The sequence below is a fragment of the Oncorhynchus clarkii genome, chromosome 21 (assembly GCF_045791955.1).
Source record: "Oncorhynchus clarkii lewisi isolate Uvic-CL-2024 chromosome 21, UVic_Ocla_1.0, whole genome shotgun sequence".
Classification (NCBI taxonomy): domain Eukaryota; kingdom Metazoa; phylum Chordata; class Actinopteri; order Salmoniformes; family Salmonidae; genus Oncorhynchus; species Oncorhynchus clarkii.
The window spans coordinates 24,340,329-24,367,496 of NC_092167.1; the positions used below are offsets into that span (position 1 = coordinate 24,340,329).

Genomic DNA, 27,168 nt, shown 5'->3' on the forward strand with positions numbered 1-27,168 from the left:
TCAACCACCCGAGCCACTGCCTGTTCACCCCGCTATCATCCAGAAGGCGAGGTCAGTACAGGTGCATCAAAGCTGGGACCGAGAGACTGAAAAACAGCTTCTATCTCAAGGCTATCAGACTGTTAAACAGCCACCACTAACATTGAGTGGCTGCTGCCAACACACTGACACTGACTCAACTCCAGCCACTTTAATAATGGGAATTGATGGGAAATGATGTAAATATATCACTAGCCACTTTAAACAATGCTACCTTATATAATGTTACTTACCCTACATTATTCATCTCATATGCATACGTATATACTGCACTCTATATCATCGACTGTATCCTTATGTAATACATGTATCACTAGCCACTTTAACTATGCCACTTTGTTTACATACTCATCTCATATGTATATACTGTACTCGATACCATCTACTGTATCTGCCTATGCTGCTCTGTACCATCACTCATTCATATATCCTTATGTACATATTCTTTATCCCCTCACACTGTGTACAAGACAGTAGTTTTGGAATTGTTAGTTAGATTACTTGTTGGTTATTACTGCATTGTCGGAACTAGAAGCACAAGCATTTCGCTACACTCGCATTAACATCTGCTAACCATGTGTATGTGACAAATAAAATTTGATTTGATTTGATTTGATCTTCATTGGACCAATAGAAATTGATAATGTTTTGGCCTGTTTCGTATCTGCTGATCAACTGATGTGTGATTGCCCCATTTTTGTAGACTTTGAGTGCATCTTCATCTTCCATGTCGGGTAACCCACTGTGTTTAACCTTGTTAATTTTTTTTTTACACATTATGATACAAGCTTGCAAAATGTTATTACACATTTGCCAATCGTAATTCTAAATATAAACTCACAGTCATCATTATTATCCCATACATCAAATGCAGATCCAATGTGAACCCATTGTCCTGCCTTTCACAAAATAATATGTCATCAAACCACTAACCACTCACAAATCACAAGCAGGAACATAACTACATAACGTAATTTTGTGTAATGAAAAAAATATATACGGTATATATTTCACAATAAAAAAAATCTAATACGGGTCATCATCTAAGCATTGCTCCCAGCATTAATCAAAGCTCAGAATGCTTATATTCTTGATCTGACTGAATTCTAGTAGCATATTCACCACTGCCTCAAATGGCTAAGTCCGCTCTCTCGCGGCACAGGCGAGGCAGGTGAGACGTGAAACAAACTATCCCAGCTCAGAGACGGCTCAAGTAGGCAAGTAGTTACTCTTCTGACAGTGTGTTTGCGAGAAACATTGCAACAACTGGTAAGTAGTCGCTTATGGATAGGATGTCAGTCAGCTGTTGAAAGGCTCTGGCTAGTATTAGCCAGCTAGACGGATGATATAAGAAGCTAACATTAAACGGAGCCTACCTTAGGAGGAGCAAAAAAAGAGGCTACTAAGTTCTCATAATAACTTTGCTTTACAGAGGGTAGGCTTCTGAGATAGACAGTGATGTGGCACTCAGTGGTGAGGCTGAGGCAACCTACAATGCGTGCAGGAGGAAGCAGAGGAGATAGAGAGGTTAGTTCAGTGGTTCCAAAACTTGGGGTCGGGCCTATCATGCCAAATATTGTCCCCCAGGCCAAAGTGTCCCCCCCTCTGCATCACAATGGGATTTGATAAACTCTTAGCGTCTGTTGCTATATTAACAGTGTGATGACCTAATGATTCAAACTTTGCAGATCATTATAGCCTAAATAACTTTTTTTTCATCATCGCTATGCGAACAAGGCTGATTTTCCGCAACAAAAAAGTTTTGTTTAGCTAAAATGAAAACATTACTTCGATCTACCTTGTTAACCAGGGATGCAAACTGGTGAGGGCCCCCCAAATTTTTTTTTGCACTGAAACATGCAAAAAATCCCTGCTGCAGGTTTTTAACTAATTACACAGCAAAGAATATGATCTAATGTACATGACAAGTCTCTGTGTGTAAAATAAAAAGTGGTTAATGTGAAACTAACTCACAGCTAAAAAATAGACAAAGAAAGCAGCCCAATGTTATTTGTTGCCTAGACTTTACTGCAAATGACACTCAAGTCTTGAGAAAAAACAATACAACAATATTGCAGTTAGTCATGAAAGCCTTTATAATAGAACACTTGTGACCACACACATCTAAATATTCCACCTGGGAAAAACATCTTAAAGTAGAAATAGAATAAAACAAACAGCAATTCTATTTTTTGCTCGATTCAAGTATAGTGGCCACTATAGTAGACATTAATCAAGTGCAAAAGGCTACATGTGTGCAAAAATAACGTTCACCGAGTAAATAAATGTAATAATCCCCCCTCACACACACACCAGTGTTACTGTCAAGTTCAACACAACAAAGGCAATATCTTTGGGCTACACTACATATTGTTACATAGTATACTTTCTGCCTGTGGACATCTGTTCTACAATGTACCAACAGAGCATGATACCCTTTGTTGGAGATACTTGATCTCTTTTCTGGCAGAGAGCACACCTGGCATACCCCTTTTTATCCACTGTATTGAAAAGGTGAGAAAGGGGGGAAAGTGCGTGGTGTTCCTTTCACCATAGTGGCATCCAGTTTAAGCCAGGCCCAGCTCCAGCTACACTTGATCCCTGAATCCACTTGTTTAACAAGCAATGCCTCATTTACACCTAATTCTCTTATTCTGAAAACTAACCACATACTGTAGAGGGAAAACATTAATTCACAGATAGTAGTTAGTTAGTTAACGTTTCACACAGATTGCCAGGAGCCATCCCTGGTTAACATTACAACATGAAATCCATGTCTCGGAAATGGTAAAGATATTGTGTAATCTGCTTGACACAGTTATTTACCTTACAGATCACAAAGTTAACTAATTTCCACTCCATTCATATGTAAATCCATTTGATTCATACACTGGCTTGTCTGGCTGTTATGTTTTTATTTTAACCAGCCCTTTCCTTATCTACACTGAAATAGTATAACTTCAGTAGTCCTCTAATATGATTCCGTCTTTTCTATCTCGTATAGCTCATGAGTATACGCTTGTGGTGTACTATTGAGTACACAAATGCTCTGCAACAAAGCTTTGTTAGGATCCAACAAGCTTTCTATGCCCTTAACCTTGTTCTGAACACCTCCAAAACAAAGGTCATGTGGTTTGGTAAGAAGAATGCCCCTCTCCCCACAGGTGTGATTGCTACCTCTGAGGGTTAAGAGCTTGGAAGTATGGTTAGACGGTACACTGTCCTTCTCTCAGCATAAATCAAAGCTGCAGGCTAAAGTTAAATCTAGCCTTGGTTTCCTCTATCGTAGTCGCTCCTCTTTGACCCCAGCTGCCAAACTAACACTAATTCAGATGACCATCCTACCCATGATAGATTACGGAGATGCAATTTATAGATCGGCAGGTAAGGGGGTTCTAAATGTTCTTTACCATTCGGTCATCAGATTTGCCACCAATGCTCCGTATAGGACACCACTGCTCTCTGTACTCCTCTGTAAACTGGTCATCTCTGTTTACCCGTCGCAAGACCCACTGGTTGATGCTTATTTATAAAACCCTGTTAGGCCTCACTCCGCCCTATCTGAGATATCTACTGCAGCCCTCATCCTCCACATACAACACCCGTTCTGCCAGTCACATTCTGTTAAAGGTCCCCAAAGCACACACATCCCTGGGTCGCTCCTCTTTTCAGTTTGCTGCAGCTAGCGACTGGAACGAGCTGCAACAAACACTCAAACTGGACAGTTTTATCTCAATCTCCTCATTTAAAGACTCAATTATGCACACTTTACTGACAGTTGTGGCTGCTTTACGTGTGTATTGTTGTCTCTACCTTCTTGCCCTTTGTGCTGTTGTCTGTGCCCAAAAATTTGTGTACCCTGTTTTGTGCTGCTGCCATGTTTTGTTGCTACCATGTTGTTGTCATGTGTTGCTGCCATGCTATGTTGTCTCTCTTCATGTAGAGTTGTGTTGTCTCTCCTTTTGTGATGTGTATTTTGTCCCATATTTTTATGCCCTCGTCACCGCAGGAAGCCTTTTGATTTTTGGTAGGCTGACTTGCTGGTTAACTAAAGGTTAAATAAAAAGGAAATAAAAAACTACATTCGCTACCAGTCACATTTTTTTGAATACCTACTCATTCAAGGGTTTTTCTTTATTTTTACTATTTTCTACATTGTTGAATAATAGTGAAGACGTCAACCCATGAAATAACACATAGCATGTAGTCATGTAGTAACCAAAAAAGTGTTAAACAAATCAAAGTATATTGTATATTTGAGATTCATCAAATAGCCACCCTGTCACGACTTCCGCCGAAGTCTGTTCCTCTCCTTGTTCGGGCGGTGCTCGGCGGTCGACTTCGCCGGTCTTCTAGCCATTGCAGATCCACTTTTCATTTTCCATTGGTTTTGTCTTTGTTTCCCACACACCTGGTTTTCATTTCCCAATTAATGGTCATGTATTTAACCCTCTGTTTCCCCCATGTCTTTGTGTGTGATTGTTTATTGTTAAGGTCGGTATGTTTCCGTCTGTTTTTCCAGGTGCTGTTTCACCCGTGTTTTGTGGCAACCGTTATTGTTCGCACATTGGTACAGTGCCTTGCGAAAGTATTCGGCCCCCTTGAACTTCGCGACCTTTTGCCACATTTCAGGCTTCAAACATAAAGATATAAAACTGTATTTTTTTGTGAAGAATCAACAACAAGTGGGACACAATCATGAAGTGGAACGACATTTATTGGATATTTCAAACGTTTTTAACAAATCAAAAACTGAAAAATTGGGCGTGCAAAATTATTCAGCCCCTTTACTTTCAGTGCAGCAAACTCTCTCCAGAAGTTCAGTGAGGATCTCTGAATGATCCAGACCTAAATGACTAATGATGATAAATACAATCCACCTGTGTGTAATCACGTCTCCGTATAAATGCACCTGCACTGTGATAGTCTCAGAGGTCCGTTAAAAGCGCAGAGAGCATCATGAAGAACAAGGAACACACCAGGCAGGTCTGAGATACTGTTGTGAAGAAGTTTAAAGCCGGATTTGGATACAAAAAGATTTCCCAAGCTTTAAACATCCCAAGGAGCACTGTGCAAGCGATAATATTGAAATGGAAGGAGTATCAGACCACTGGAAATCTACCAAGACCTGGCCGTCCCTCTAAACTTTCAGCTCATACAAGGAGAAGACTGATCAGAGATGCAGCCAAGAGGCCCATGATCACTCTGGATGAACTGCAGAGATCTACAGCTGAGGTGGGAGACTCTGTCCATAGGACAACAATCAGTCGTATATTGCACAAATCTGGCCTTTATGGAAGAGTGGCAAGAAGAAAGCCATTTCTTAAAGATATCCATAAAAAGTGTCGTTTAAAGTTTGCCACAAGCCACCTGGGAGACACACCAAACATGTGGAAGAAGGTGCTCTGGTCAGATAAAACCAAAATTGAACTTTTTGCCAACAATGCAAAACGTTATGTTTGGCGTAAAAGCAACACAGCTCATCACACTGAACACACCATCCCCACTGTCAAACATGGTGGTGGCAGCATCATGGTTTGGGCCTGCTTTTCTTCAGCAGGGACAGGGAAGATGTTTACAATTGATGGGAAGATGGATGGAGCCAAATACAGGACCATTCTGGAAGAAAACCTGATGGAGTCTGCAAAAGACCTGAGACTTGGACGGAGATTTGTCTTCCAACAAGACAATGATCCAAAACATAAAGCAAAATCTACAATGAAATGGTTCAAAAATAAACATATCCAGGTGTTAGAATGGCCAAGTCAATGTCCAGACCTGAATCCAATCGAGAATCTGTGGAAAGAACTGAAAACTGCTGTTCACAAATGCTCTCCATCCAACCTCACTGAGCTCGAGCTGTTTTGCAAGGAGGAATGGGAAAAAATGTCAGTCTCTCGATGTGCAAAACTGATAGAGACATACCCCAAGCGACTTACAGCTGTAATCGCAGCAAAAGGTGGCGCAACAAAGTATTAACTTAAGGGGGCTGAATAATTTTGCACAGCCAATTTTTCAGTTTTTGATTTGTTAAAAAAGTTTGAAATATCCAACAAATGTCGTTCCACTTCATGATTGTGTCCCACTTGTTGTTGATTCTTCACAAAAAATACAGTTTTATATCTTTATGTTTGAAGCCTGAAATGTGGCAAAAGGTCGCAAAGTTCAAGGGGGCCGAATACTTTCGCATGGCACTGTAAATAAAATAAATACAGTAGGGAAAGAGGTAGTTGTTTGGGCTAAATTATAGGTGGGCTATGTACAGGTGCAGTAATCTGTGAGCTGCTCTGACAGTTGGTTCTTAAAGCTAGTGAGGGAGATAAGCGTTTCCAGTTTCAGAGATTTTTGTAGTTCGTTCCAGTCATTGGCAGCAGAGAACTGGAAGGAGAGGCGGCCAAAGAAAGAATTGGTTTTGGGGGTGACTAGAGAGATATACCTGCTGGAGAGTGTGCTACAGGTGGGAGATGCTATGGTGATCAGCGAGCTGGGATAAGGGGGGGGCCTAGCAGGGTCTTGTAGATGACATGGAGCCAGTGGGTTTGGCGATGAGTATGAAGCGAGGGCCAGCCAACGAGAGCGTACAGGTCGCAATGGTCGGTAGTATATGGGGCTTTGGTGACAAAACAGATTGCACTGTGATAGACTGCATCCAATTTGTTGAGTAGGGTATCGGAGGCTATTTTGTAAATGACATCGCCGAAGTAGAGGATTGGTACGATGGTCAGTTTTACAAGGGTATGTTTGGCAGCATGAGTGAAGGATGCTTTGTTGCGAAATAGGAAGCCAATTCTAGATTTAACTTTGGATTGGAGATGTTTGATATGGGTCTGGAAGGAGAGTTTACAGTCTAACCAGACACCTAAGTATTTGTAGTTGTCCACGTATTCTAAGTCAGAGCTGTCCAGAGTAGTGATTTTTGGACAGGAGGGCAGGTGCAGGTAGCGATCGGTTGAAGAGCATGCATTTAGTTCTACTTGTATTTAAGAGCAATTGGAGGCCACGGAAGGAGAGTTGTATGGCATAGAAGCTTGCCTGGAGGGTTGTTAACACAGTGTCCAAAGAAGGGCCAGAAGTATACAGAATGGTGTCGTCTGCGTAGAGGTGGATCAGAGACTCACCAGCAGCAAGAGCGACCTCATTGATGTATACAGAGAAGAGAGTCGGTCCAAGAATTGAACCCTGTGGCACCCCCATAGAGACTGCCAGAGGTCCGGACAGCAGACCCTCCGATTTGACACACTGAACTCTATCAGAGAAGTAGTTGGTGAACCAGGCGAGGCAATCATTTGAGAAACCAAGGCTGTTGAGTCTGCCGATGAGGATGTGGTGATTGACAGAGTCGAAAGCCTTGGCCAGATCAATGAATACGGCTGCACAGTAATGTTTCTTATCGATGGCGGTTAAGATATCGTTTAGGACCTTGAGTGTGGCTGAGGTGCACCCATGACCAGCTCTGAAACCAGATTGCATAGCAGAGAAAGTATGGTGAGATTCGAAATCGTCGGTAATCTGTTTGTTGACTTGGCTTTTGAAGACCTTAGAAAGGCATGGTAGGATAGATATAGGTGTGTAGCAGTTTGGGTCAAGAGTGTGTCCCCCTTTGAAGAGGGGGATGACCGCAGCTGCTTTCCAATCTTTGGGAATCTCAGAGAGGTTGAACAGGCTAGTAATAGGGGTGGCAACAATTTCGGCAGATCATTTTAGAAAGAAAGGGTCCAGATCGTCTAGCCCGGCTGATTTGTAGGGGTTCAGATTTTGCAGCTCTTTCAGAACATCAGCTGACTGGATTTGGGAGAAGGAGAAATGGGGAAGGCTTGGGCGAGATGCTGTGGGGGGTGCAGTGCTGTTGACCGGGGTAGGAGTAGCCAGGTGGAAAGCATGGCCAGCCGTAGAAAAATGCTTATTGAAATTCTCAATTATGGTGGATTTATCAGTGGTGACAGTGTTTCCTATCTTCAGTGCAGTGGGCAGCTGGGAGGAGGTGTTCTTATTCTCCATGGACTTTACAGTGTCCCAGAACTTTTTTGAGTTAGTGTTGCAGGAAGCCTCCGAGCAGCGAGGAGACTGAACCCTCGGCAGGCAAGGTGGGCCATGTTTTTGACCCATTTTGTGTTTACCATTTCCTACAGACCAGGCTTCCAGAATGTGAAGTCAGACGCATTGTCCCGACTGTATGACACAGAGGAGTGCCCCATGGAGCCCACTCCCATACTCCCCTCCTTGTGCCTGGTGGCGCCGGTAGTGTGAGAGCTGGACACGGACATTGAGCAGGTGTTACGTGCAGAGCCCGCTCCCCTCCAGTGTCCCGCTGGCGTCTGTACGTCCTGTCTGCTGTTCGTGACCGGTTTATCTATTGGGCCCACACATCACCCTTCTCTGATCATCCTGGGATCGGTCGGACAGTGCGCTGTTTGAGCGGGAGGTACTGGTGGCCTACCTTGGCTAATGACGTGAGGGTTTATGTGTCCTCCTGTTCGGTGTGCGCCCAGTGTAAGTCTCCTAGGCACCTGCTCAGAGGTAAGCTACACCCCTTACCCATTCCACAGCGGCCTTGGTCGCACCTGTCAGTGGATTTTCTGACTGATCTTCCACCTTCACAGGGTAACACCGCGATCCTAGTCGTTGTGGATCATTTCTCTAAGTCCTGTCGTCTCCTCCCTCTGCCCGGTCTCCCTACGGCCCTACAGACTGCGGAGGCTTTGTTTAGGCACGTCTTCCGGCACTACGGGGTGCCTGAGGATATAGTGTCTGATCGAGGTTCCCAGTTCACGTCTAGGGTCTGGAAGGCGTTCAAGGAACGTCTGGGGGTCTCGGTCAGCCTTACTTCAGGGTTTCACCCCGAGAGTAATGGGCAGGTGGAGAGTAAACCAGGATGTGGGCAGGTTTCTGCTGTCCTATTGCCAGGACCGGCCGGGGGAGTGGGCAGCGTTCGTGCCCTGGGCCAAGATGGCACAGAACTCGCTTAGCCACTCCTCCACTAACCTCTCTCCCTTCCAGTGCATACTGGGGTACCAGCCGGTTCTGGCGCCTTGGCATCAGAGTCAGACCGAGGCTCCTGCGGTGGACGACTGGTTCAGACGCATAGAGGAGACATGGGAAGCTGTCCGTGTCTGTGTTCACCGTGTCAAAAAGAGAATGCAGACCGCCACCGCAGTGTGGTGTTCACACCGGGGGATCGGGTCTGGCTCTCGACCCGAAACCTGCCCCTCCGCCTGCCCTGACGGAAGCTGGGTCTGCGGTTTGTGGGGCCATTTAAAGTCCTGAGGAGAGTGAACAAGGTTTGTTATATGTTACAGCTTCCCCCCGATTACCGCATTAACCCCACAGGTCCAGGAATGGCTGAAGAATTGCAACATTTGCCTAGAACTAACACTACAGATAGCAATACTGGGTGATTTGAAAAGCCATAGTCAATCAATCAACAATGTAATAATTATTTTAGCAATTTTTTTTATTTTTTTTATTTTTCCTGTGTTCATTGACTACACCTCAGTGGTCAACACTATTGTGCCCACAAAGCTCATCACTAAGCTAAGGACCTTGGGACTAAAGACCTCCCTTTGCAACTGGATCATGGACTTCCTGATGGGCAGCCCCCAGGTGGTAAGGGTAGAAAACAACACATCTGCCACGCTGATCCTCAACACAGGTGCCCCTCAGGGGTGCATGCTTAGTCCCTTCCTGTTCTCCATGTACATACATGACTGCATGGCCAGGCAAGACTCCAACACCATCATTAAGTTTGCTGACGACACAACAGTAGTAGGCCTGATCACCGACAACGATGAGACAGCCTATAGGGAGGAGGTCAAATACTTGGCAGTGTGGTGCCAGGACAACAACCTCTCCCTCAATGTGAGCAAGACAAAGGAGCTGATTGTGGACTACAGGGAAAGGAGGGCCGAACAGGCAAAAAGTCATACAGCTGCACTATTGAGAGCATACTGACCGGTTGCATCACAGCCTGGTTTGGCAACTGCTCGGCATCTGCCAAAAGGCGCTACAAAAGGGTAGTGCATATGGCCCAGTACATCACTGTTGCCAAGCTTCCTACCATCCATGACCTATAGACTAGGCGGTGTCAGAGGAAGAACCAAAAAATTGTCAGACTCCAGTCACCCAAGTCATAGACTGTTCTCTCTGCTACCACATGGCAAGCGTTACAGGAGCATCAAGTCTAGGACCAAAAGGACTGCTGAATTATTCAAATGGCCAACTGGACTATTTGAATTGACACACACCCCCCTCCCTTTGTCACACCTGTCTTTGTTTTTACACTGCTGCTAATTTATCTATACATAGATACTTTACCCCTACCAACATATAAAAAATAACTTGACTAACCTGTACATTGACTTGGTACCAGTACCCCCTGTATATAGCCTCATTATTGTTATTTTTATTGTTATTTATTTTACTATTTTTACTATTTTCACTTTTACGATCTTTGTCCCCATGTGCAGTTGCAAACCGTAGTCTGTCTTTTTTATGGTGGTTTTGGAGCAGTGGCTTCTTCCTTCATGAGCGGCCTTTCAGGTTATGTCGATATAGGACTCGTTTTACTGTGGATATAGATACGTTTGTACCTGTTTCCTCCAGCATCTTCACAAGGTCCTTTGCTGTTGTTCTGGGATTGATTTGCACACTTCACACCAAAGTAAATTAATCTCTAGAAGACAGAACGCGTCTCCTTCCTGAGCGGTGTGACTGCTGCGTGGTCCCATGGTGTTTATACTTGTGTACTATTTTTTGAACAGATGAACATGGTACCTTCAGGCATTTGGAAATTGCTCCCAAGGATGAACCAGACTTGTGGAAGTCCACAATTTCTTTCTGAGGTCTTGGCGGATTTCTTTTGATTTTCCCATGATGTCAAGCAAAGAGGCACCGAGTTTGAAGGTAGGCCTTGAAATACATCCACAGGCACACCTCCAATTTACTCAAATGATGTCAATTAGCCCATCAGAAGCTTCTAAAGCCATGACATTATTTTCTGGAATTTTCCAAGCTATTTAAAGGCACAGTCAACTTAGTGTATGTAAACTTCTAACGCACTGGAATTGGGATACAGTGAATTTTAAGTGAAATAATCTGTCTGTAAACAATTGTTGGAAAAATTACTTGTCATGCACAACCGACTTGCCAAAACTATAGTTTGTTAATTAAATGAAAAACAGATGTTTGTGTTGTGGGATTTAAAATACAGCTTCATGTCTACAGTCCTGTGTGGTGACCAAGGCCTACCTTCAGGAATTCTTCCTTCATGACCCGATGGAGGGCTTCACAGGTCTCCATAAAAATCTTGGACACAGTGCACACAATCCTATACTGGAATCTGTGGGATTCTTCATGAAAAAGACAAACATTTAGAAAACAAAACAATCATGTAAAATTGTTATGATATAGGCCTACACACCCATTGCCAAAAAATTGTCTCATCTTGGAGTCCTGCATTCTGATGAGTCTCACCATCCCCAGCAGGAAATCAAATGTGTCTGAGGTCATCCGCTGCAGCTCCCTGAACCCTGTCCTATCATGCATCTATTATCGGGGGCGGAGCCTATAGGTGAAGGCAGAGCACAATGTAGCCCTATTAGAGCTAAATATCCTGAATCAGATCATTCTATTTACATGCAACAATAATTCTTATGAATTTGTATTGGTGCTACAGCCATAACAACAACAAAACAATAACAACCCTTCATTGGTTATGTAAGTGATATTAGGACATACTACATGCACTGTATGAAAAACATCAATTAGTACCCTAGCTAGCTGTGCTGATTGGGCATTACTTTCCTCCAACTCTCTCTGCAGAACATACAACCCAAACTGTCCTCGTCTCACCAACCATGGCCTCACCCAAATGTCTTATTTTTCTGGCCAGCTGCTCTTCACTGTCAAACTCCATATTTGTTTTGCCACTGTCTGGCTCGTGACAAACTCCTGTTTTGTTTTCGTGCTATAGCATGGTATCGAGAATCCTCGGGACCAAGTGAAGAATCTTGTAGTATGTGACACCCAGTCTGTGACAGATCATTTAGTGTGCGCACCACTATGTTGGCAAGACAAAAAATTACAGGAAAGACAGTAATTTACTAAGAGAGGCTCAGCGATATTTTGTGTAGTGTTCACCCGGCTTTAGAAGGGTTCTATGTTAGAACCTTTCTTGCCTTACAAAGAATCCTTCTTGCCTTCCAAACTATAGGCAAATATCCCTTAATTCCAAAAGTGTTTTTTCAGATGAAAACTATTCTTGGTAGAACTCCATCCCTTTGCAAATAATCATTTTGGAACCCTTTTTTCTAAGAGTGTACAAGCCATACATACCGGCCATACCTTTAAAACAGGATTGTAACTAATTGTAGGGTGTTTTTCCAATGTTGTTGATCATAGCGGTACAAATTCTCATTAAGTCTGCAGTATATAATTTGTGACCCAATATGAAGAGAATGTTGAAATGTCCATGTCCCAGGTAGCTGGGTTATACTGTAATGATCACTTGACCTGTGTTTGCATTATGTTTGAGTTTGACAGCTAACACATGCAGAATGTGATTGTTGTTTAGCTCTGGTGTTCTGGAGGGTGAGAAAAGGGCGGGACAGGGGCGGAACGGGAGGTTAGATATCGTCACGAATCCTCGGCCTAGAAAAGAAACTCCAACACACTGGAGTGTTCCTGATGAAGTTATATTGGGACTGAAACATTGGAGAAAAGATCCATTAAATCTGTGGAGCATTAAAACCTGTTACGGCTTGGGGTTCCGCTAGCGGAACATTTCGACAACATCCAGTGAAATTGCAGAGCGCAAAATTCATTGTTTTTTAAATTCGAAATATTAAACTTTCATACAATCACACATGCAATACATCAAATTAAAGCTACACTTGTTGTTAATCCAGGCAACGTGTCAGATTTCAGAAAGGCTTTATGGCGAAAGCAAACCATGCGATTATCTGAGGATTTTTATTTTTTTTATTTTTTTTTATTTTACCTTTATTTAGCCAGGCAAGTCAGTTAAGAACAAATTCTTATTTTCAATGACGGCCTGGGAACAGTGGGTTAACTGCCTGTTCAGGGGCAGAACGACAGATTTGTACCTTGTCAGCTCGGGGGTTTGAACTCGCAACCTTCCGGTTACTAGTCCAACGCTCTAACCACTAGGCTACCCTGCACCCCACAAAACAAACACATGACATTCATAAACATCACCAACAGTCCTTTTGTTCAATAAATTCTATAGTTATATTCCCAAAATGTCAATTAATTTGGCGCGCTTGATTCAGAAAAACACCGGTTCCAACTCGACCACCATGACTACAAATAATCTAATACATACCTGTAAACTTATTTCAAAAACGTTTCTAATCCAACTTTAGGTATTTTTAAATGTAAATAATCAATCAAATTTAAGACGGAATAAACTGTGTTCAATTGTCGCTAAAATTAAAGTGTAGCGAGCTTCAGGTCGCGCGCACCAAACAAAAAAAGGACACCAGGCTAGACCCTCGTTCTGAACAACCGTACTTCTTCTTTTCTCTAAAGAAAAACATCAACAAATGTCTAAAGACGGTTGACATCTAGTGGAAGCAATAGGAACTACAACCAATTGCCGCAGAAATCTAGGTTCCCATAGAAAACGCATGGAAACCACAGTTACCTAAAATGTTTTTATCCTGGATGGATTTTCTCAGGTTTTCGCCTGCCATATAAGTTGTGTTATACTCACAGACATTATTTTAACGGTTTTACAAACTTTAGTGTTTTCTATCTAAATCTAATTATATGTATATCCTAGCTTCTGGGCCTGAGTAGCAGGCAGTTTACTTTGGGCATGCTTTTCATCTGGACGTGAAAATACTGCCCCCTAGCCCGAAGAGGTTTTAAAGATCACCCGTGTGTTGGGGTTTCTTTTCTACTCAGCTTACCGTTTTTCTCCTTGCATCTGGTAGAATGATAGGTGTGTGAGTTATAATATAAATCCAACATTACAAACCTCCCCCTTTTAGAAATGTATTCCGGAAGCTTCTGTCTCATGGAGAGAAAGAAAAGGATGACGTCCTCTCCCTGGAGGAGATCCTGGCCAAGAGCTCGGTGCCCGGGGAGAAGAAACCTCCCCAGGCCGTCGGGACCCTCCAACGAACAGGAAAGGCCAAACTGAGGGCCCTGAGAGAGGCCATGTACCATAGCACTGAGCACGGCCATGTGGACATCACCATAGACATCCGCAGTTTAGGTCAGAGTTAACATGCACTCACCCCGCGCCAAACACTATATGTCAAACACTTTAAAAAACTTAAAGTGCACTAGACTTGTTTTGGTAAAATGGAGCGAATGGAACAGTCCCAAAAATGCAGCTTAATCAGGTGTACATCAAGTATTTGAAAGTATTTGATGTATGGATTTGACCCAGGTCTGATACCGCATCCAAGTGCTAGTCGGAACTAGATAACTCTGACATTTCCGACTTGCTAATTGGTTGTAATTATACGTGTGCCGGTTTCAACTGCTGGGAGCTGTGTTTATGCTGCGCGCGGCAATCATCACCTATCAAAATAATGCTAATGCACTGCCATCATACAATATAGTAGACATTCACTGATTAGGTGAGTCCATGGACTGTACAAGACCACCATAGATATCCACAACTGAGGGCCAATGGAAAAACTGCCCACCACTCCATATACACCACAGACAGCAACAGCTGCACTTTAAGCTCATCCATCACCATTATAGAGTGAGGCAGGCATGGTCAGTGCTTTAGCCATTTTTGATCTAATTGCTTTTCCTGCTGGTGTAGTAGCTAGCAGCTACAGTATTTACTTTTGTGTTATTTATTGATTGCTGCTGGTCTTCCCAGGTGTCCCCTGGACCCTGCACACTTGGCTGGAGTCTCTGCGCACCTGTTTCCTGCAGCACCGGCGCCCACTGATCCAGGGTCTGCTCAAGGACTTCAGCTGCATCCAGGAGGAAGAGTACACTGCGGAGCTCATCACCCATGGCCTGCCACTTATGTTCCAGATCCTCCATGCCAGCAAGGTGATGTGATTGTGTGTCCTCCCCAATTTAAGGCTCTGGAATTCCCTGTCCACCGTGGTCATGTTCATTAGGGACCAAACAGAAGAAAACAGACTGAAACAGGGAAGGACTATGTGGACTTTTCCAATAAGAAACAATTTTTTCATTTTTAGTTTCCAAAATGTTTTATAAAAAATGTTTCCGTTTTGTGTCCATGTGACCAGGAAAAATTCCAGTCACTAGTTCTGTGCAGTCTGACTTTTTCCTGTAGGTCACGTGGCCAGGAAAAACTTAGGGTCCTACCTCCTTTCATGGCACATGTTTCTATTAACATTTCTTGTTTTTCTTACCCATCAGTTGCTTTTTTACAGTACAAATTCCAATATTGTCCTGTTGCAAGTCTGTCTCAATCATTTACTTTCTGACTTTTCTTATTAATTTGCATCTTCGTATGATATATTTTTTCCCAATGTACATTACCAGTCAAAAGTTTGGACACACCAACTCATTCAAGGGTTTTTCTTTCTTTTTACTATTTTCTACATTGTAAGAATACCAAGTCCATATTTTGTCAAGAACTGCTCAAATAAGCAAAGAGAAACGACAGTCCAATTGAGATGGTTTGGGATGAGTTGGACCGTAGAGTGAAGGAAAAGCAGCCAACAAGTGCTCAGCATATGTGGGAACTCCTTCAAGACTGTTGGAAAAGCATTCCAGGTGAAGCTGGTTGAGAGAATGCCAAGAGTGTGCAATGCTGTCATCAAGGCAAAGGTTAGCTACTTTGAAGAATGTCAAATATAAAATGTGTTTTGATTTGTTTAGCACTTTTTTGGTTACTACATGATTCCATGTGTGTTATTTCATAATTTTGATATCTTCACTATTATTCTACAATGTCGAATATAGTAAAAATAAAGAAAAACCCTTGAGTGATTAGGTGTGTCCAAACATTTGACTGGTATTGTATGTAGCAGCTTTGATATGTTCTTCAATCTGTATCATTATATTCATGCATGAATTGCAAAACATTCACCGCTATGGCCTTCTATTTAAAACTTCTTGTGACTCCCAAACCCGCATGCTGGAGCGTAGACTAATTAGCATAACGCAACGGCATAACGCCTGAACCTAATTAGCATAACGCAACGGACATAAATATCCCTAGAAAATATTCCTATTCATGAATATCACAAATGAAATATATTGAGACACAGCTTAGCCTTTTGTTAATCACCCTGTCATCTCAGATTTTCAAAATATGCTTTACAGCCAAAGCTAGACAAGCATTTGTGTAAATTTATCGATAGCCTAGCATAGCATTATGCCTTATGCAGCAGGTAACCTTGTCACGAAAATCAGAAAAGCAATCAAATTAAATTGTTTACCTTTGATGAACTTCAGATGTTTTCACTCACGAGACTCCCAGGTAGACAGCCAAAGTTCATTTTTTCCCTAAATATTATTTTTGTAGGCGAAATAGCTCCGTTTGTTCTTCACGTTTGGCTGAGAAATCGACCGGAAATTGCAGTCACGAAAACTGCGATATCGACAGAAACATGGCAAACGTTTTTTATAATCAATCCTCAAGTTGTTTTTCTAATATCTATTCGATAATATATCCGTCGGGACAATTAGTTTTTCAGTAGGACCGATTGGAGTAATGGCTACCTCTGTATTTTACACAAGAATCTCTCTCGGAGCAACCATGTGACCACTTACGCAATGTGGCCGCCTACGGCTATTCTTCAACAGCAATGCGTAAAACTACGTCACAATGCTGTAGACACCTTGGGGAATACGTAAAAAGCGTAAGCTCGTTGATGGCATATTCACAGCTGAATAGGGACTCATTGGAACGCAGCGCTTTCAAAACCTGGGGCACTTCCGGATTGGATTTTTCTCAGGCTTTCGCCTGCAACATCAGTTCTGTTATACTCACAGACAATATCTTTACAGTTTTGGAAACGTTAGAGTTTTCTATCCAAAGCTGTCAATTATATGCATATTCTAGCATCTTGACAAAATATCCCATTTAAAACAGGAACGTTTTTTTTCCAAAAATGAAAATACTGCCCCTAGAGTTGCAACAGGTTTTAATAACTCTTCTTACAGCAGTACATAACTGCCCTTTTTCCAAACATTTCCCATGTCCATTTATGTCTTCTCATCTCCCTCTTTGCCTGGCCTGCAGAATGAGGTGATCAGCCAGCTGTCTGTGATTTTCTCCCAGTGCTATGGGCCCTTCCCTATCCCCAAACTCACTGAGATCAGGAGGAAGCAGACCTCGAGACTTGGTGAGCAAAGGAAGGTGTTGCTCCTGAGTGGAAACGGTTTGCACCCACGCCATGCATGTTCAGAAAGGCAGCGGAAGCAGCCGTTACTTGCCTCCCTCTTTGTGTTTGTGGTGCCTCTAAAATGTGCTTAAATGTGATGGGATGGAGGAGTGGCCCTATAGAAATTGCAATAATAATTTGTCTTCATTCATCATTAACAGTGTAGAATGAAATGGAAGCTTGAAAACTAGAGCTTGAAAATGATTGTTCTGCTATACTGTACGTTGGCAGTTCAAGTTGTATTCCACACATTTGTGTTTGTGTCTCTAGCACCATCGAGAGTGCATATAGATTTTGAATTATCGATGGGCTGGTGTGTTCTAGTTACTTGACCTTGATCTAATATGTTCAGCGTTGTTAATAAAAGTCAGCATTTGCTACAATGTAATTTTGTAATTACAACTATAGAGATAAATATAACACAGTGTTAAAAGTGGACAAATGTTGTAATTATCCTTCACTTCTTTCAGACCCCCACTTCCTCAACAACAAGGAGATGTCTGATGTAACATTTCTGGTGGAAGAAAAACCCTTCTATGCACATAAAGTCCTGTTATTTACTGCTTCAGCCAGGTGATGAAAAATGCTTGAACATGATAATCTGTGAAATACTTGTATGTTGGAATTGAACAATAAAACATTTTTATTAAAATAAATGAGAAAAATAATGCTTGAACAATTAGAATGCCCCCAAACTATTTTTTCTAACAATGTTTTTTCAGAGGTGGTTATAAATCAATTATTTCACGTGCATGTTAGGTTATATATGTTCATAAGAGTGACAAAGACATGTCATATGCAAAAATTGGTGGGTAAACGCTGATCGTTGTTGGCGGTGAATAAAGTAACGCTCCCTATACTTTCAATGCATTTTTCTGCAAAAGATGCTCATGCAAAATAGAAGAAGGTGTTTACCAGTACAGCACTGGTCTCATGTCACTAATGCAGACTACGACATGCTCCTTTTGTTTTCTGACAACTTGTCTTCCCCACCTTTCTTTAATTATTTCATACAGGTTTAAATCCCTGCTCCAAAACAGACCAGCAGCAGAGAACACCTACATTGAGATCAGTCATGTCAAGTACAACATATTCCAGGTAGCCTACTGTATGTACTACTGTAACTAGGTTGCAGTAAATGGGTTAATAGTAATGTGTTCATAGTTCAACTGGGATTCGCACCACAGGAAAAACGAATTTAAAACTCTGGAGCTTTCTATATTTTTGAAATGCTATAGGGTGACATACTGTATATAAGTATTGCTCTACCAGTACCAGTAATTCAGTTAGGCTGTTCCTAATGTGTTGAGAGGCTTGAGTCATAACAACATTCCTCTTTTACAGTTGGTCATGCAGTACCTGTATTGTGGAGGCACTGAGTCCTTGCACATCATGAATACTGAGATTATGGAGGTAAGAATTACTTTTTTTAATATATATTTTATTTCAATGACAATGCAGCCGTACTTGTCACACAATAATTCTCAAACAATTACACTGACAGAGCAGGTTTGCAAATCATACATACTGTACATACTGTGCCATGATTATTATCTATGCGTGTAAATTGCAAAATTACATTTTGTTTTGTGTTTTGTATTACCGATTTTGTGAATGACACTTAAATAAAATACACTATATATACAAAAGTATGCGGACACCCAATAAAATTAGTGGATTCAGCTATTTCAGCCACACCAGTTGCTGACAGGTGTATAAAATCGAGCACACAGTCATTCATTCTCCATAGACAAACATTAGCAGTAAAATGGCCTTACTGAAGATCTCTGTGACTTTCAACGTGGCACCGTCATAGGATGCACCTTTCCAACAAGTATTTTTGTAAAAAATACTGCCCTGCTAGAGCTGCACCGGTCAACTGTATGTGCGGTTATTTTAAAGTGGAAACGTCTAGGAGCAACAACGGCTCAGCCGCATAGTAGTAGGCCACACAAGCTCACAGAACGAGACTGAAGTGTGTAGTGTGTAAAAATCATCTGTCCTCGGTTGCAACACTCATTACAGAGTTCCAAACTATCTCTGGACGCAACTGTTAGTCGGGAGCTTCATGAAATGGGTTTCCATGGGCGAGCAGCCACATACAAGCCTAAGATCATCATGCGCAATGCCAAGCGTCGGCTGGAGTGGTGTAATTTTGGATTTGCCGGATGCAAGGAGAACGCTACCTGCCCTAATGCATAGTGCCAACTGTAAAGTTTGGTGGAGGAGGAATAATAGCATGGGATGGTTTTTCATTGTTCTGGCTAGGCCCCATAGTTCCAGTGAAGGGAAATACAATGGCATTATATACGATTCTGTCCTTCAAACATTGTAACAACAGTTTGGGGATGGCCCTTCCCTGTTTCAGCATGGCAACGCCCTGTGCACAAAGCGAGGTTCATTACAAAAATGTTTTTTGAGATCGGTGTGGAAGAACTTGACTGGCCTGCACAGAACTCTGACCTCAACCCCATCAAACATTTTTTTCATGTCATTACCCAGAAAGTCCAACCAACTTCTCACTGTGTGTGTTTCTGCTCTCTTTTCCCTCTCTTCCACAGCTTCTGTCTGCAGCAAAATTCTTTCAACTAGAGGCCCTTCAACGACACTGTGAGATTATCTGCTCCAAGAACATTGCCGTGGAAACCTGTGTAGACATCTACAAACACGCTAAGGTGAGAGGAAATGGGAACAAGCCAACGTATACCGTTCAAAATGTTTTCTAAAATGAGTTGAAATTGAAAAAACATTTGGTGTTCACAGGTGTATTAGTTTGTTTAAAAACTGCACAGGACCAAGGGAAACATTTTTTAATTTAAATTGAGTCATAAGTCATTAAAGTCATAAATGTCCAAATTAATGTGGTTGGAGGCAAGTGATTCTTTAATCTGACCTGTGATAAGTGTCAGGTGCCTACAGGATAAAAATTGCCATTCAACCAGTTTCAAAAGGAGAAGACAGAATATTTTGCTCCATTGCACATTTTAAAATTGTACATTTGTAACACATGAAGCTGTGGAAGAATAAAAGGTGCTAAGTTGAACCTAAAGGGTTCTTCGGTTTGTCCCCTTAGGGGACCCCTTTTTGGTGCAATGTAAAACCCTTTGCAGAGGGTTCTAGCTAAAACCTTGTACACCCAAGTACTTCTCTGCAGCTGCCACTACAAAGTACACTGCTCAAAAAATAAAGGGAACACTAAAATAACACATCCTAGATGTGAATGAATTAAATATTCTTATTAAATACTTTTCTTTACATAGTTGAAGGTGCTGACAACAAAATCACACAAAAAATATCAATGGAAATCAAATTTATCAACCCATGGAGGTCTGGATTTGGAGTCACACTCAAAATTAAAGTGGAAAACCACACTACAGACTGATCCAACTTTGATTTAATGTCCTTAAAACAAGTCAAATGTAGGCTCAGTAGTGTGTGTGGCCTCCACGTGCCTGTATGACCTCCTTACAACGCCTGGGCATGCTCCTGATGAGGTGGCGGATGGTCTCCTGAGGGATCTCCTCCCAGACCTGGACTAAAGCATCCACCAACTCCTGGACATTCTGTGGTGCAACGTGGCGTTGGTGGATGGAGCGAGACATGATGTCCCAGATGTGCTCAATTGGATTCAGGTCTGGGGAACGGGCGGGCCTGTCCATAGCATCAATGCCTTCCTATTGCAGGAACTGCTCACACACTCCAGCCACATGAGGTCTAACATTGTCTTGCATTAGGAGGAACCCAGGGCCAACCGCACCAGCATATGGTCTCACAAGAGGTCGGAGGATCTCATCTCGGTACCTAATGGCAGTCAGGCTACCTCTGGCGAGCACATGAAATGCCACCCCACACCATGACTGACTGACCCACCGCCAAACCGGTCATGCTGGAGGATGTTGCAGGCATCAGAATGTTCTCCACGGCGTCTCCAGACTCTGTCACATCTGTCACATGTGCTCAGTGTGAACCTGCTTTCATCTGTGAAGAGCACAGGGCGCCAGTGGCAAATTTGCCAATCTTGGTGTTCTCTGGCAAATGCCAAACATCCTGCACGGTGTTGGGCTGTAAGCACAACCCTCACCTGTGGACGTCGGGCCCTCATACCACCCTCATGGAGTCTGTTTCTGACCGTTTGAGCAGACACATAAACATTTGTGGCCTGCTGGAGGTCATTTTGCAGGGTGCTCCTCCTGCCACAAAGGCGGAGGTGGAGGTAACGGTCCTGCTGCTGGGTTGTTGCCCTCCTACGGCCTCCTCCAAGTCTCCTGATGTACTGGCCTGTCTCCTGGTAGCGCCTCCATGCTCTGGACACTATGCATGGAGGCGGATACAACAAACCAAAACTTTTTTTTACCTTTATTTTACTAGGCAAGTCAGTTAAGAACAAATTCTTATTTTCAATGACGGCCTAGGAACAGTGGGTTAACTGCCTGTTCAGGGGCAGAATGACAGATTTTGCACCTTGTCAGCTCGGGGATTTGAACTTGCAACCTTTCAGTTACTAGTCCAATGCTCTAACCACTAGGCTACCCTGCCACTTGTGTGGGTTGTAGACTCCGTCTCATGCTACCACTAGAGTGAAAGCACCGCCAGCATTCAAAAGTGACCAAAACATCAGCCAGGAAGCATAGGAACTGAGAAGTGGTCTGTGGTCACCACCTGCAGAACCACTCCTTTTTTGGGGGGTGTCTTGCTAAATGCCTATAATTTCCACCTGTTGTCTATTCCATTTGCACAACAGCATGTGAAATGTATTGTCAATCAGTGTTGCTTCCTAAGTGGACAGTTTGATTTCAAAGAAGTGTGATTGACTTGGAGTTACATTGTGTTGTTTAAGTGTTCCCTTTATTTTTTTTGAGCAGTGTATATTTTCTGTAATTTTACATTCCATTTCTGCAGGACAGTTGATAACCATGGCAATGAATGCTAAGAAGCCAACATTACTGAAACACAATTTCGTATCACTCTGTATTATCCAAGGCCTACTACTCCTCCTACTCACCCTTGAACCAAGGCCTACTACTCCTCCTACTCACCCTTGAACCATCACCCTATACTCTCTTCACTGACTCAGCATATGACACCTTCTGTTCTACTCTGACCCTGGCAATCTCAATCTCTCTCATACCGGACACTTCTGATCCCCAGCAACATGGACACCCCCACAATTGAGACACAGTTTTTACACCAATACTACACATTCCTTTGTCCCATGCCCTCCTGCACACTTGACACATCTCTGCATTTCCCTCCTACACACTGCTGCAACAAATGTATACACATTGTGAAAGCCCTTCAAGGTACAATGTTTTTGTTATAATGTCTTCATTTAACTTTTAGTGACATCACAAAATAGACATTAATCTTCCACATTCCATCTCTCATCATTACCAACATTCGGAGGATGAAAAATATTGTCCCGGTGTCCATTGTTTGATGTTGAAGTTCTTGGACCTCTTTATAAGGCACATAGACATGCAACTAGGCCCCAAAGTGAGTCGTCTGCTGCCTATGGTTTACAATCGAGTGAGGTGTCATTAAACCCCCACATCCATCCCTCTTCCCCTCTGCGGGAGAGAGGGAGAGCGCTGTAGAGCTGATACATTGTAACCTGATCCTTTGGATCCTCACAGGATAGTCATGACAACCAGCACGGGTTATTTTACACCACTGGCCCTCTCCATTTTGTGAACTGCTTGCGTCGTGAATTACGTGTCATTCCATTTTCGACGACACATTCCAGGTAAATAACCCACACAGAACGTGACTTTTCCAGTCATGTTTGGTTTCACTGCAATCAACTGGTTTGTTTGTAACACAATCAAACCTGATGGGCCATTTCGCGGGACGTATTGACTGATTTGAAGACAACAAGTCATGACATCATTGTGCACCAATGAATTGCCTGCTGTTTCGTTGATTGACTGTCTTTTAACCCAATGATCACTGATCGTCTTGAAATCTAGCTGGGTAGATAGCCAATGAGCTGAGCTAAACGGCAATAGGCCATGTTTTTGTGTTGCAAGACGAACTCATGTAGTAAGCTCCAGCGTAAAGTGAGTCATTCGCTATTGAAGTTTCATACCGGAAGGAGAAACACATATTACGCATTGCATTGTTTGGTAAACGCGATTCAGCTGTTTATATATATCAATCATTATGGCGACTAAGTCAGGGAAAGCTAAATCTAAGTCTAGATATACAGATGTACACACAATTTTAGAATAAATTGATTGGGAAGGTGAGGCAGAGATTGTTGTAGGACAATTCATTTAGCGATTGTAGAGGAATATTTTTTGAACGGGAGAGGACATCGTTTTGGACTGGTAGGTTCTTATCATGTTAATGCCCTTGTTTGAAATTAATAACATATCATTTGTGATTTCTTGTAAATTTTAGAAGCAATATATAAACATGTAATGTCATGAAATGTGAGATGCGTGTGTCTGCCGCCCCACCCCAACCCACATGAAATAGCCTATTTGAGGCTGTTGAGGGGAGGGCAGGCCCACACAACAATGGCCAAAGTGAAATGGAGACAGTAGATACAGCTGGTCTGTTGTAATATAATAAAGACAGTAGATCTAGCTGGTCTGTCATAATATAATAGAGACAGTAGATCGAGCTGAAATGTCATAATATAAAAGAGACAGTAGATCTAGCAGGTCATAATAATGTATTCAGCCTTATGTTCTCTGTACTCTCTCTCTATATATATCTGTTTATTATACCTGTTGATAGAGGGCTCATATGTGAAACTATTCTAACTGAACATTTTCTTTCACAGTGACACTGACTCCTAATGGGAGTCTTATCCGGTGTCATGTGTGAATTTAAGTATGCTCTCTCTAATTCTCTCTTTCTCTCGGAGGAGGACCTGAGCTCTAGGACCATGCGTCGGGACTACCTGGCATGATGACTACTTGCTGTCCCCAGTCCACCTGGCCTTGCCGCTGTTCCAGTTTCAACTGTTCTCCTTTGGAGCCCTAAACTGTTCATTTTTACTCTTGAGGTGCTGTCCTGTTGCACCCTCTACAACCACTGTGATCTCCACCCGGCACAGCCAGAAGAGGACTGGCCACCCCTCATAGCCTGGTTCCTCTCTAGGTTTCTTCCTAGGTTTTTTGCCTTTCTAGGGAGTTTTTCCTAGCCACCGTGCTTCTACACCTGCATTACTTGCTGTTTGGGGTTTTAGGCTGGGGCTATATAAATAGATTTGATTTGATAGAGGACTGAGGGTCTTACAAATATTGAAAGTGTGTAAATAGTTACCCATGTTATTTTGTGAATGTATATATTTATATATTTTATTTAATCAATAATAATTTTTTTCCCATTTATTTATTTTTTCATTTATTTTTCTCAATTTTTGGGGGGAGTGGTTGTTAGAATACCATTTTGTTATTTTGTATATAGTTATTTGTTTCAAAATGTATACCTTCACCAATTTGGCCACTTGGGGAACATTTGGGCTACTTGTGTGGGAGACCTGGGTGACTTCATGATAAATGTCATGTAGCACACTCATTTTGGTTATCATTCTGAAACTTTTCACAAGTACTGTTGCCCTCTCATATTTTGCACTGAAATTGCCCCCATCATCCTATCTGAATGTTTGTTTTATCTTGTTCATTTTAAAGATGATACAAAAATAAAAATAAAAAACGTATTGTTTTTTTCATTGTTTTATCTAAACCAGATCTATTGTGTTATATTCTCCTACATTCAATTCACATTTCCACAAACTTCAGAGTGTTTTCTTTCAAATGGTACCAAGAATATGCATATCCTTGGTTTTGTGCCTGAGCTACAGGCTGTTAGATTTGGGTATGTCTTCAAGCGGAAAATGCACAAAGTAGGGGGGGAGCTCTAAGAGGTTTTAAACCGCTGTATAACACTTCTATTTTTATGAATGTTTAATTTGACTATTTCTGTATTTTGAATTTGGCGCTCTGCAATTTCCCGGACGGTCGTGTCCCACCTGCGCATAAGAAGTTAACCTGTTATGGCTGCAACCCTTTGTTCTCAATTTCCGCCTGAAGACATACCCAAATCTAACTGCTTGTAGCTCAGCCCCAGAGGCAAGGATATGCATATTCTTGGTATCATTTGAATGGAAACATTCTGAAGTTTGTGGAAATGTTAATTGAATGTAGGAGAATATAACACAGTAGATCTGGTAGAAGAAAAGAGAAAAAGAGCATACGTTTTCTGTTTTTTATTGTTGTAGTATCATCTTTCACATGTACAGTGCCTTGCGAAAGTATTCGGCCCCCTTGAACTTTGCGACCTTTTGCCACATTTCAGGCTTCAAACATAAAGATATAAAACTTTATTTTTTTTGTGAAGAATCAACAACAAGTGGGACACAATCATGAAGTGGAACGACATTTATTGGATATTTCAAACTTTTTTAACAAATCAAAAACTGAAAAATTGGGCGTGCAAAACTATTCAGCCCCTTTTACTTTCAGTGCAGCAAACTTTCTCCAGAAGTTCAGTGAGGATCTCTGAATGATCCAATGTTGACCTAAATGACTAATGATGATAAATACAATCCACCTGTGTGTAATCAAGTCTCCGTATAAATGCACCTGCACTGTGATAGTCTCAGAGGTCCGTTAAAAGTGCAGAGAGCATCATGAAGAACAAGGAACACACCAGGCAGGTCCGAGATACTGTTGTGAAGAAGTTTAAAGCCGGATTTGGATACAAAAAGATTTCCCAAGCTTTAAACATCCCAAGGAGCACTGTGCAAGCGATAATATTGAAATGGAAGGAGTATCAGACCACTGCAAATCTACCAAGACCTGGCCGTCCCTTTAAACTTTCAAGGAGAAGACTGATCAGAGATGCAGCCAAGAGGCCCATGATCACTCTGGATGAACTGCAGAGATCTACAGCTGAGGTGGGAGACTCTGTCCATAGGACAACAATCAGTCGTATATTGCACAAATCTGGCCTTTATGGAAGAGTGGCAAGAAGAAAGCCAATTCTTTAAGATATCCATAAAAGTGTCGGTTAAAGTTTGCCACAAGCCACCTGGGAGACACACCAAACGTGGAAGAAGGTGCTCTGGTCAGATGAAACCAAAATTTAACTTTTTGGCAACAATGCAAAACGTTATGTTTGGCGTAAAAGCAACACACCATCCCCACTGTCAAACATGGTGGTGGCAGCATCATGGTTTGGGTCTGCTTTTCTTCAGCAGGGACAGGGAAGATGGTTAAAATTGATGGGAAGATGAATGGAGCCAAAGACAGGACCATTCTGGAAGAAAACCTGATGGAGTCTGCAAAAGACCTGAGACTGGGACGGAGATTTGTCTTCCAACAAGACAATGATCCAAAACATAAAGCAAAATCTACAATGGAATGGTTCAAAAATAAACATATCCAGGTGTTAGAATGGCCAAGTCAAAGTCCAGACCTGAATCCAATCGAGAATCTGTGGAAAGAACTGAAAACTGCTGTTCACAAATGCTCTCCATCCAACCTCACTGAGCTCGAGCTGTTTTGCAAGGAGGAATGGGAAAAAATGTCAGTCTCTCGATGTGCAAAACTGATAGAGACATACCCCAAGCGACTTACAGCTGTAATCGCAGCAAAAGGTGGCGCTACAAAGTATTAACTTAAGGGGGCTGAATAATTTTGCACGGCCAATTTTTCAGTTTTTGATTTGTTAAAAAAGTTTGAAATATCCAATAAATGTCGTTCCACTTCATGATCACTTGTTGTTGATTCTTCACAAAAAAATAAAGTTTTATATCTTTATGTTT

At 42.2% G+C, this 27,168-nt stretch overlaps 1 protein-coding gene across 2 annotated transcripts in view; it reads left to right on the top strand.

Annotated features, from left to right (window-relative positions):
• Positions 1 to 27,168, top strand: part of LOC139378780 (ankyrin repeat and BTB/POZ domain-containing protein 3-A-like) — a 219,250-nt gene that overhangs the window by 189,305 nt on the left and 2,777 nt on the right. For both annotated transcript variants that reach the window (XM_071121275.1, XM_071121276.1), the window contains 7 exons: positions 14,049 to 14,275; positions 14,900 to 15,078; positions 17,249 to 17,351; positions 17,861 to 17,963; positions 18,407 to 18,488; positions 18,735 to 18,803; positions 19,952 to 20,065. In XM_071121275.1, the coding sequence (XP_070977376.1) occupies positions 14,049 to 14,275; positions 14,900 to 15,078; positions 17,249 to 17,351; positions 17,861 to 17,963; positions 18,407 to 18,488; positions 18,735 to 18,803; positions 19,952 to 20,065 (877 nt within the window). The remainder of the gene's footprint in view (positions 1 to 14,048; positions 14,276 to 14,899; positions 15,079 to 17,248; positions 17,352 to 17,860; positions 17,964 to 18,406; positions 18,489 to 18,734; positions 18,804 to 19,951; positions 20,066 to 27,168) is intronic.